The 12,500-nt window shown below is 36.3% G+C and overlaps 1 protein-coding gene across 1 annotated transcript; it reads left to right on the plus strand.

The window, feature by feature from the left end:
* The first annotated feature begins 1,392 nt into the window (after positions 1-1,392).
* On the plus strand, positions 1,393-3,379 carry LOC147619321 (fe(II)/2-oxoglutarate-dependent dioxygenase 4-like). Its single transcript, XM_086773509.1, has 4 exons — positions 1,393-1,706; positions 1,928-2,160; positions 2,462-2,777; positions 2,946-3,379. Exons 1-4 carry the CDS (start codon positions 1,470-1,472, stop codon positions 3,207-3,209), a joined length of 1,050 nt encoding a protein of 349 aa, XP_086629635.1. The 5' UTR covers positions 1,393-1,469; the 3' UTR covers positions 3,210-3,379.
* The last annotated feature ends 9,121 nt before the right edge of the window (positions 3,380-12,500 follow it).

A 12,500-nucleotide genomic window follows, 5' to 3' on the forward strand; every position in this document is an offset into this window, starting at 1 on the left:
CACAAAGGACCACCTAGTATATTAAGCACTAAGCAAGTACACAAAGTATGCACTCTACTCTCTCCACAGAGCTCATTAATGTGTTGTAGAAGTGCCTATTTATAAAGATTCATGAGAGGAGGAGGCATCTAAAGGTGTAGAATCACTCTAACTCCCTCAAGATCTCTCCCATGACTCACCTAAAAGGTGATGGTGGCTAAAATTAAGGAGTCACCTAGCTGACCTACATATAGCTTCTGACATGATTCTCTTTGCTGCATAGGTATCATCAGGGTGTGTAAAATGTATATCGTGCAAAGAGCTACAAGAAAAAAAGTGACCCTAACATGTAAGTGGCCTCTATTATAAGTAAACCTTAAAAATTATAGTTAGTTATTAAAGTTTGCAAGATTTTATCACGTGAGAAACAATCACAACAAAGTGATTTGGGACATTCTATGTTAGTTTATGTCTCATATCACATTGTTGCGGTCTTTCCTTGATTGATTTGATTTTTGTGATATTTTACAACATTAGTTCATTTTTCCATAGTTCTAAGATTAATGCCAATTGAGCGTTTAGGTTTGGAAGATACTCTTAAAGCAAAAAAACTACCACAACAACGTAATATGTGTAGTATTATATGGTGAACACACTTAGGAGAATCGGGGCACTTTTTCCCTCACTAGGAGGTTTTTTTCCATGTGCGTATGTACACCCTCTTATCTACTCATTTTGGGGTGTGTACTTATCTTTTGTATCTAGCACACATTTGTTTATTCTAATCTAGTTATTTTGTGTGCTCTCAAGCTTCTCTATCTTATATCTACCCTTTCTAGAAGCATTTGTTCTCCAATTATATCCTACTGTTTATTGATTTTTGTACGCGAGTAATTTATTAGGTCTATTTGCACATGTCCAATACTAATGCAATAAAGAACAAAGCCGTTCATAGTAATTTGTTAGGTCTATTTGCACATGTCCAATACTAATGCAATTAAGAACAAAGCCGTTCATAGTATTTAAACGTACTGAGGATATTCATCATGTGTAAATTTGAAGTATCTGGATGGCTTCTGTTCTTCTCTCACACGCTCTGTGTCTCGCAAATATTAATCCTTCCTTTTAGCTGGCTCGCTCTCCCTCTCTCTCTCTCTCTCTCTCTCTCTCTTTCACACACACACACACAATGGTTGATACTAGATGATATCTACCCTTTCCAGAAGCACTTTGTTCTCCAATTATATCCTACTGTTTATTGATTTTTGTACGCGAGTAATTCATTAGGTCTATTTGCACATGTCCAATACTAATGCAATTAAGAACAAAGCCGTTCATAGTATTTAAACGTACGCAGGATATTCATCATGTGTAAATTTGAAGTATCTAGATGGCTTCTGTTCCTCTCTCACACGCTGTGTGTCTCGCACATATTAATCCTTCCTTTTAGCTGGCTCGCTCTCGCGCTCTCTCTCTCTCACACACACACAATGGTTGAACATATAGAGCAACCTCAGATTCGAAGCATCAAGGAGCTTGTAGATTCGGGACTTCGGCATGTGCCTGCCCAGTATATACGCCCACCCGAGGAGAGGCCTTGCCTCTCCGAGACTGCTAACTGCACCCTTCAAGTGCCAATTATTAACCTTGCAAACTTCCATGGACAAGCCAGGGCCCAAATTACCAAAGAAATTGGGCTCGCCTGCGTCGAGTGGGGCATCTTTCAGGTACTAAAAAGCCCCAGTATCCCTGTAACTGCCCATACTTTGCATTCATTAAGAGCCCAAAATATTGGCTTTCTGTGACGGTAAGCTGCAGGAGCTTGCTTTCATAGTATCAAAGAGCCAACCTTGCACAACCAACGTTTGCATTAAATTCTGCAATAGTAAGCTGCAGGAGACTACCTTAGAAAACCAACTTTTGAATTAAATTTTGATGTAATTATAAGGTGATTAATCATGGTGTCGCGCCGGCCTTACAAAGCCAACTTTGGGGTGCTGTTGCCGACTTCTTTGCATTGCCAACCGAGGACAAAATGCGATTAATCTCGGAAGACCCATCTTGTCCATTGAGCTTCGTCACCGGCTTTGTTACCCACGAAAGGATTCGAGAGTGGAAGGACACCTTAGGATTCAAACCTTCCCCTACCATGGATGTCAAGCTGCTACCAGACTTTCTAAGGTGAGTTTTCGGACACAAAAAAAGATCCTCCCTTCCAATATACATTGTTACAGCTTGTCTTTAGCATTTCATCTATTCCATTTTGATAGCTTAATTTTTCACGTGAATGAATTTTCAAGGATCAATATAAGAGTCTTGAAGGTTTCCTTATTATGGCTTGTACCCCCTTGTCGGTGTTCCTGTATCATGTTACACGTTAAAGTTGTTGAATCATCATATGTACTTACAATTACGCCCTTTATAATGTCTTCCGAACTCCCTTGGTGGACGTTGTTGAATCATCATTTGTTCATACTCCCAGGGCCCCTTTATTAGACTTTCATAAACAAATGGCTACCGTTGCACACATCCTATGTGGAGCAATTTTTGCAAGTTTGGCATTGGAGGCCAAGGCCTTTTATAAGCATATTTATCGACAAACCATGGGATGCAATTACTACCCAGCTTGTCCAGAGCCAGAGCTTACACTTGGGTTGAGTTCCCATTCGGATTTGGGATCACTCACAATCTTGATGCAAGATGAAGTGCCAGGATTGCAAGTTAGAAAAGGAGATGAATGGATCGATGTGAATCGTATATCAAATTCATTTGTTGTCTTTTTGGGAGACCAAATTGAGGTACGTTTTGATGCATGCCATGCAAGAAAGATTAAAAGCCACTTAAATAAGATTTTGTAGACATATTGTACGTGGGTGAATGGCATTCTATTGCATGTATTACAACCACTTTAACACAACAAGACATTTGTGATGTAATGATGTTCTTATACTTATCTTCTTTCACAGATATTAACAAATGGACACTATAAGAGTGTCGAACATCGAGTTGTCACAAACCTAAAGAAGCCAAGAATGTCCATTGCTTGTTTCTATGGTCCAAGTGAGCATGAAAAGGTGGGACCTTTAGACAAGTTTGTGAGTGATGAAAGTCCAACTACATACAAAGAAACTATTTTTAGTGACTATCTTAAGAATGGATTCAGTAAAGGACTAAATGGCAAGTCCAATCTCGAATTTAGTAGGGATCATCAATCCATTCCCCCCAAGTAACAAAGAATTCCATTGTCTTACGAATGTACACATGGTAGTACTTTATGTATCAAACTCATCATGCCTTTCTCTTTGTAAAATAGGGAAAAAATAATCATATAGAGGTTTATGTTAGGCCATCCTTTGTCCTATATAGGTAGTAGATTATGGTCAAAATCATCAAGCCTTTCTCTGTGTAAAAAATGAAACAAATAATCACAAAGATGTTTGTTGGTTTTCCTCTATCTTTTGAAAGTAAGAATGTTAAAAAAACATTGCCAAAAGCATGAAGCCTCTCTATGTAAAATAGTTAAAAAAAAGAACATAGAGGTTTATGTTAGTTTTCCTCTAATTTTTCAAAGGAACAATGTAAAAGAAACACTCTTTGCCCCCTAAATTTGAACTTAAATCAGTAGTGAAGTGACTCCTCTCTCTCTCTCTCTCTCTCTCTCTCACACACACACACACACACACATATATATATATGTCTACATGTATATGTATATACATACATACATATAGACATGTCTATGTATGTGTGTGTGTGTGTGTGTGTGTGTGTGTGTGTGTATGTGTACTATATATGCATATATGTAAATATATACATACTTACACATTACATATATACGTAAATATAGATGTGGGTGTGTGTGTCTCGTCTTCGTGTTTGTGTGTGTGTGTGTGTGTGCATATGTATATATGTATGTATGTTTGTAGTGTATATATATTTATAAATTTATATAAAATACATATATACATACATACCAACATATATGTATGCATGTATGTAGTGTATATATATATGTGTACTTGTATGTATATATATATATATACATACACACACACACACGTATACACATATATACCTACATACCTACATATATACATATACGTATATATGTACATAAATATATACATATATATATTATATACATGTGTGTGTATGTATGTATGTACATACATATATGTGTGTGTGTGTGTGTGTGCCCACGCACGTGTGTATGTACACACACACACACACACACACATACTATGATGCGTTTGTTGAGGATTTGTGTGAATGCATCAATTTGTGTTCGGGTAGAATTTTGGTTGTAGAAATACTTCTAGAAGGGGAGAGAGTTTGGGTAATAAATGCTTATGGGGCTCATAATCATAAAGTCAGAAGTGGGAATGGATAGTTAACCTACATATTCAGGGTCATTGCATCCTTAAGGGGTATTTTAACATGGTTGAGAAGCATAGGGATAGGTGTGGGGGTAGAATTGTTTTGATGGAATAGTAGAAGATCAAGTGGGAGGGTCTGAGAGGGAGAATGGGTTCAAGGGATGGGTGGGATATGGGTGAATGGGGAGGGCATACTTATTTTAGTCTTGAATATTTTGGGTCATCTTCAAGATTAGATAGGGTCTTTTTCAGTCAACAAGATGTGTGGGTTCCTCACACTCTCAAATTGAATGTGGATTCTAGTACTGCACTGTATGACCATATGCCTCTAAAATGGGGATAACACGTAATGGGTTGTGAAGAAGTTGAGTTAAACAAGTTTCCTACTAGGAAACTAAGGGTAAACAATTTATTACTCAAGGATGAACTATTTATTAGACAAACAGAAGATGCAATTGAGAGACTCAAGAGAAGAGGCACTATACAAGAATCATGGAAGATTTTTTCCAATGCAATGCAGGATATAATTAGAGGGGTTGGGAAATTGAGAGTTGAGGAAAAAAGACAGAAAAGAAGGAGATGGTGTGATCTTGTAGAAACTCTATAGAAAAAGACGGAGATTGGGAGATTTACTGATGAGGAGGCTACTTGGTATTTCAAATGTCAAGCTGGGTTGAGGAGTGAAGATGAGAAACTTAGTAGCAGGGAGGAAATTAGAAACAAGTGGAAAACCTTTAATAACAAAAGGAAGTCAGATGGGTATCTATTTAAGTTGACTGAGGGGAAGAGGGGTAAGGAGATTATGGGGAGAGTTTTGGATGAAAATGATTAAGAGATAGAGGGGATTAGGTTAATAGCCAAAAAATGGGTAGAGTTTTTGAGTTAATAACCCTCAGTCTCAAAGAGGATTACTCAAAAATGAAGCCAAATTTCTACAACAAATTAGCAATAGATTGGATAGGGCTAGATGGATGGAGAGAAATATTAAGATAGAGGAATGTTGGGATGCCCTTTTAAAGATGGGAAGAGAGAAATCACCTGGGTGGGATGGTTTATCTGTAGAATCCTTAAAGGAATTTGTTTTGAAAATCTGTAGGACAAGCAATTTGGATAAGGACTTGAAGGAAAGGTTGGTGAATATCATTCCCAAACAAAATGTTTGTGATAGATTTAATCACTAGAGGGTAATTGTTATTTTTATATACAAAATTATGGCCAAAACCATTGCCATCAGGTTCACTCCTGCACTTCAAGTCATCATATCTAAGAAACAACATGGCTTTATCAAGGGAAGGTATATATATGACAATATATATGCTGTTATGTTGGGGATATATTTGCCTAGTGTTAGATTTAGGAAAAATTCATTAGCAGAGGATTGTAAGGCCTGGAAGAGACTTTGTATGGAGAAATGCTGGCTCTAACAAAAAGGCCTTAGCCTGGCTTTCCTGGGATAGACTTAGCCTTCCTAGATGTGAAGGAGACCTTGGCATTCTTCATCTCTACCTCTCACATAGTTGCCAGTTTGGCACTTCTTTTACCCAAGTGCCTTTAGTAGAAGGAGATTTGGACAAGGATACTAAAAGAGTTGGTGAATTGTTCAGCTATTTATTTTGAAGATAATTGGCAAGGCCTAGGATGGAAAGAAAAAATACCACTGCTTCCAAGAGGGGAGTTTCTAATGCTCTACATTTGCTTCTTTGCGGCTTCCTTCTGCTATAGGGTATTCATTTTGCAAAATGCTTTGCACATAATGGAAAGAGGTTTTGGAATTAATGGTTTGGGATGGGTCTGGTAGGGCCTCAGGAAATTCTCTGTTGTGTCTAGGGATATGGTGGACTCATAAATTTAATCCCCCTTTAGCTTTGCAAGATGCTAGAATAGCCAAAATCCTAAACAACAAAGGCTTGAGAAGGTTTTCTGATTGCTGGAATGGGGTTTCAGTTGGGTGGAAGGAGCCTGAGAAACTAGAACTGGAACTTGGTTTGTCTTACATGGAAGGATGACTTGTTATACATGTACTGGGGATGAAGTGTAATAGACCCTTGTAGTAGACCCTTGTAGGCCATAATAAACTTTTTTGTAAAGAAAACAAAGTGGCAGATGCTTTTAGTCGAATTTCTTCATGTAATATTTTCAGTGTTGTACGAACAAATTTGATTGATGAAATTCGGGTTCAAGTGCAAAGTGATCCTTTTTATTCCAAATCCTTGCTTATTTGAAAGAACATCCACATGAAATGTTTGAGGGAAACTTTCATTTGTATAAAGGCAATCTTTATTTTAAGAATCCTGTGTGTATTCCTTCCACATCTTCTTTGAAAGAACAAATCATGCATGAATGCCACAACACTCCTTTCTCTGGTCATTCGGGATTTAACAAAACCTACCTCAAAATCAAAAGTTTGTTCTTTTGGCCAAACATGAAACATAACATTCAATCCTTTGTGCGTGAATGCTTGCATTGTCAATAAGTAAAAATTGAACATAAACGTATGCGTGGTCAAATGCAACCATTAGATATACCATGTAAAAAGTGAGAATCAATTTCCATGGATTTCATTACAAAATTGCCTATCACACGGGGTGGGTATGACACTATCTTTGTAGTTGTTGATAGACTCACAAAAATGGCTCACTTCTTCCCAATGAAAAAGACTGACATCGCAATGCATATAGCAAAATTGTTTGTGAAGGAAATTTTTCGCTTGCATGGTATGCCAAAAAGCATTGTTTCTGACCGGGATTCTAAGTTTACATCTAACTTTTGGAAAGCAACCTTTCATGCAATTGGCACACAATTGCGAATGAGTACTGATTTTCATCCACATACAGATGGTGAAACGGAAAGGGTTAATCGGGTTTTAGAGGACATAACACTATATTCGTGAGTTTGGGAATTTCCCAACTCCCATTTTTTGAATACTAAAAAGGTGGGACCTGGATAACATGCCTATAAGTTTTTCAAAACCATATCATGTGAACTTGGTTTGTCTTACATGGAAGGATGACTTGTTATACATGTACTTGGGATGAAGTGTGATAGACCCTTGTAGGCCGTAATAAACTTTTTTGTAAAGAAAACAAAGTGGTAGATGCTTTAAGTCGAATTCCTTCATGTAATATTTTGAGTGTTGTACGAACAATTTTGATTGATGAAATTTGGGTTCAAGTGCAAAGTGATCCTTTTTATTTCAAAATCCTTGCTTATTCGAAAGAACATCCACATGAAATGTTTGAGGGAAACTTTCATTTGTATAAAGGCAATCTTTATTTTGGGAATCTTGTGTGTATTCCTTCCACATCTTCTTTGAAAGAACAAATCATGCATGAATGCCACAACACTCCTTTCTCTGGTCATCCGGAACAAAACCTACCTCAAAATCAAAAGTTCGTTTTTTTGGCCAAACATGCAACATGACATTCAATCCTTTGTGCATGAATGCTTGCATTGTCAACAAGTAAAAATTGAACATAAACGTATGCCTGGTCAAATGCAACCATTGGATATACCAGGTAAAAAGTGGGAATCAATTTCCATGGATTTCATTACAAAATTGCCTATCACACGGGGTGGGTATGACACTATCTTTGTAGTTGTGATAGACTCACAAAAATGGCTCACTTCTTCCCAGTGAAAAAGACTGACACCGCAATACATATAGCAAATTGTTTGTGAAGGAAATTTTTCGCTTGCATGGTATGCCAAAAAGCATTGTTTCTGACCGGGATTCAAGTTTACATCTAACTTTTAGAAAGCAACCTTTCATGCGATTGGCACACAATTGCGAATGAGTACTGCTTTTCATCATCCACAAATAGATGGTGAAACGGAAAGGGTTAATCGGGTTTTAGAGGACATGCTTAGGATGTATGTAAATGAGAAGCAAACCAATTGGACTGACTATTTGTCACTTTGTCGAATTTGCATACAATAGCTCATGGCATGCATCCATTAAAATGATACCTTTTGAAGCCATGTATGGGTATAATTGTGCTACACCTGTAAACTTCTGTGATCCTGATAACAAGGTTGAAGTTTCAAAAGACATGCTTGAACAAATGGATGAACAAATGGCAAAAATCAAGAAACACATACGTGAGGCTCAAAAGAGACAAAAGAAACACTATGACAAGAATAAGAGGGGTTTGGAATTTGAAAAGGGAGACATGGTTTTCTTGAGGGTTTTGCCTCAACGAAGTAATTTGGTTTTGGGGAAGGATAGAAGATTGTCTGCTCGTTTTGTTGGACCTTTCAAAGTTTTGAAAAAGATAGGATCATTGGCTTATGAACTAGAACTTCCTTCTCATGTTAAGGTCCATCCAGTTTTCCATGTTAGTTTGTTGAAGAAATATGTTCCTAATGTTCACCATATTTTGCAGGACAACTCTAAGCTTCAAGATGATGGTTCCCTTCGAGTTCAACCAGATTACATTTTAGATAAGAGAGTTCGAAACGTTAGGAATAGAAACATAGTAGAGGTTTTGGTTAAATGGGATCCATTTATATCTTGTCGAAGATGCTTCTTGGGTAGATCTAGATACTTTGAAATCAGAGTTTCCTTCATTCCAACTTTGAGGAGGACAGAGTTTTCGAAAGGAGGGGAGTATGTAATAGACCCTTGTAGGCCATAATAAACTTTTTTGTATCATGCATGTAGATAAAGTTTAAAAGTGATTTTTAGGTGATTTTGGATATTTGTGCAAAGTCTCATATGGGCATGTTCTGACAGCACGACTCATCCCACCTTCACAAGTGCATACATTGGAATTGATTTTTGAGCATGTTATGGATTGAATTAGAAAAAGTTTTGTATGTATGAAATGTAGTCCTTATCACATAGAACAACTTTGCCAGAGTGAAAGTTTCATACTTTAGTCGTTTTCAATCTCGTTTGATGCCTTAGATTAGAGAAAAAGTAAGAAAATCCCTATTTTTTATTCTCTCTAGAAAATTCAATATTAAAGCCTGTTTTTTGAGAATTCGGAGGCAAGTCTGGAGAGAGAGTGTCTCACAGCGCTTGTAGAGCTCGTCGAGGAGAACAAAACACTATCTCATGAGGGCAGGTAAATTCTCATCAGTTTTGGAGATACGAAAGCTTGAAGAAGGGTTGATTTTTCCAGTGAAAAAAAAACAACTTTGCTAATCTTTTCGAAAAGTTTTCTTTTGTTTTTTTACCACGTTTTGCAGTATCGACCGTTTTAGAGCACCGTCTCGCTTTTGGCTATTTTTGGAGAACGCATCTCTCTATATTCGGCATACCGCGAGTGTCACATATATCGCAAGACCTCTTGTGATTGCAATTGCAATTGTGATTGAGAGCATGATTGCGATTGAGAGTGTGATTGCAAGTGTGAGTGTGATCAAGGCAGCCTATGCATACAAATGCTCGGGGGTGGTCAGGTGGTCGAGCTTCTGTATAGAAGTACTTTTTTCGTTGTAACCTCTCTTGCAATATAATAAAATCTCTCTCTCTCCATCTATTTGATCTTGTCTTATTGTCTACCAATATTCTATATTGTGTTTGAAGCGGTCTTGTGACATGAAGTGCAAAAGGGATGGATCTCTACAGTTGTTGATCAGTCTTATTGGATAAAGGACTGGGCCTGATTTAATGGGACTAAACTGGATAGTGGATCAACTAAGACTCTATACAAAGCATTGAGAAAGAGTGAGGAGTATGTTATTTATTGTAATAAAATCTGGAGAGTGAGGAGTATGTTAAATTTGAAAACAAAAGGGAAGTGATCAGAAATGAGAATAGACTTGTCAAGAGAGAAATAAAAAACAAAAGACAAATTAGACAGAGAGAAATTTACATAAACCTTGTCAAGTCTACCTGCCTTGTAGTAGCTCCCCTCCTATTTGTTAGTCCAAGAGACCCTCTGTCCGCACGCACCTCGAATAAACAAATCTCTCTCCCGCGGCTGGTGGGCCGCGGATATAAATTTTTTAGCCGTCGTTTAAGCGACGCATATCAGTATGCAAACGTCGCTAAAACAGTCATTTTAGATGTTCGCTTAAACGACGGCTCCAAAAAAAGTCGTATTAGCGACGAAATTTTTTTAAAAAAAATAGACGTCGCGTAAGCGACATATTTGTCATCGTATAAGCGACGCTAGATAATTTAAACCCCCTCACTAGACCCCCCAATGGCTTGTAGTGTTTGTAGTCTCTTGTTTCCTACATAAATCATGGTATTCAACACGATTCAATCATGTGATTCAGGTCCAATTCAATCTATAAAGCCATGATTAATTACCTTGATTTAAAATGCAAGAAATTTTTGCTCTCCCTTTAAAGAGAGTGAGAAATGTACCAAATATTCTTGATTAATATATTTAATTAAGGTTATTAGTGACTTTAATCTAAAAAGTAAATAAGAACTTCTCCTTCTTTGAAGAGAGTGAATAGTGTACCATTTTTTTATTAAGATATTATGATTCTTTTATGAATCTAAGAAAGTTACATATGTCATTGGATTCACCTTATAATAACTATCCTCATGGGGTGAGAAAGGGGGAGGGGGATGAGGGGTTGGGGTTGGGGCTAGGGATATGGTCATTGAAATATGTAAAATACCATGTGAGATCAACAAAGGGAAATAATATTTTATGGACTTACGAAATGATGTACATGGCGAGAAAATGTACAAAAACTTGAACGAGAGAAAAATACATTTAGTAAAATAAGGGTAGGATTCCTACCTCTAAAATTATAGAAGAAGTTCCTCAAAATATTTAGTATTTTAATTTGTAAAACCCCTAAGAGACTACCATGTCAACCCATTGTCTCATGTTATTAAACCAAAGGCATCTTTAAACCATAGGTTTGTAATAATTTCAAAGAAATTTTGAAAGAGAGATATCACTTTGATCATGGAGTAGTATCAATGAGAATAAAAAAACTCAAGATTCTTTTTAAGAGTGCTCTTTAAGAGTCCCCTGTTTCTTTAAGACTTCTCATTAAAAGTCCCTAGTTTCTTTAAGAGTTCTCTTTAAGATGATCTTTAAGTGTTCGTAGTTTCTTGCACACGAGACTCCGTAACTAGATACTTTGTGTAAAGAAGAGTCTCAATTTAGGTAACGCTATCCTAAATTTTCCATCAAGGATGATAAATCTAGGGTCTTGGTTCTAGACTTTGGCCTTTACACTTTCAATCTTTATAGTCTTATGTTTGAGGTTTCATTAGCATCTCAGAAATGAACGAAATACAGGGACAAGAAAATTCAACAAAGAAATAATATCACCTCGTTGTCTTTTGATGCATTTCGATTCCCTTATGTTTTTCTTTAGGTTTCATTCAGGATCCATTATCTTTTAATTTAGTTTTATTGTGTATTTTTCTTTTCATTTCAATTACAATTTTTCAAATGTCATATTTACATATTTCTCACTTTATTTAATCTTATGTGGTTAGCATTTATGGAAACATAGATGAATCATATTGATAACTCCATTATTAAGGCTTCCTTAGTAGTGTTCATGTCCATATTCCTTCCATTTGGAATATTCACAAATGCTTTTTAAATAATCGTGTGTCTAAGAAAATATTGTAGTATATTTTCTTGTGTTTTGAAGATAATGAACATAGTTTTTCTAGTTCTTTGTCATTACTACTACAAACTTTTTCTAAAACATTTAAAAACTTTTGGAGTTTCAAATAATGTAAGCATAATTATTTTTGAAAATTTCTCGTAGATTTCTATATTTTTCTGTTGGTGGCATGATGGATTAATTTTTTAAGGCTAAGTCCTTTCCATGTATTATAAAATAAATAGTTTGTTTGCACTAGTCACTTAGAGTATGTAACTTATTTTTCAACATGGCATATTCTAGAAAAATTAAATAAGTTATTGTCATTTCATAACATTTTTCATACATATAAATAGAGTTTCATGTAGGGGTTCATTTTTTGTATTCCTTCTATAAGTTATCCATTTTTTCTTGGATTGCTCAAACATATTTTTTCTACAAAGATTAAGTTGTGATTAAAAAATGCAGAGGCTAATCAACCATAGAATCTACAAGCCTTACTTGTTGGACATGTGCTAGTTGCAATGCGTGCATATTATTACATCCAGAGTGGAATACGTGTCTCTCTAACAAGCCTTTATATTATTATATTTGGTTGTTGGACACGTG

Source organism: Cibotium barometz, chromosome 33, assembly GCF_041138505.1.
Source record: "Cibotium barometz isolate CiBa-2024 chromosome 33, ASM4113850v1, whole genome shotgun sequence".
Taxonomy (NCBI): domain Eukaryota; kingdom Viridiplantae; phylum Streptophyta; class Polypodiopsida; order Cyatheales; family Cibotiaceae; genus Cibotium; species Cibotium barometz.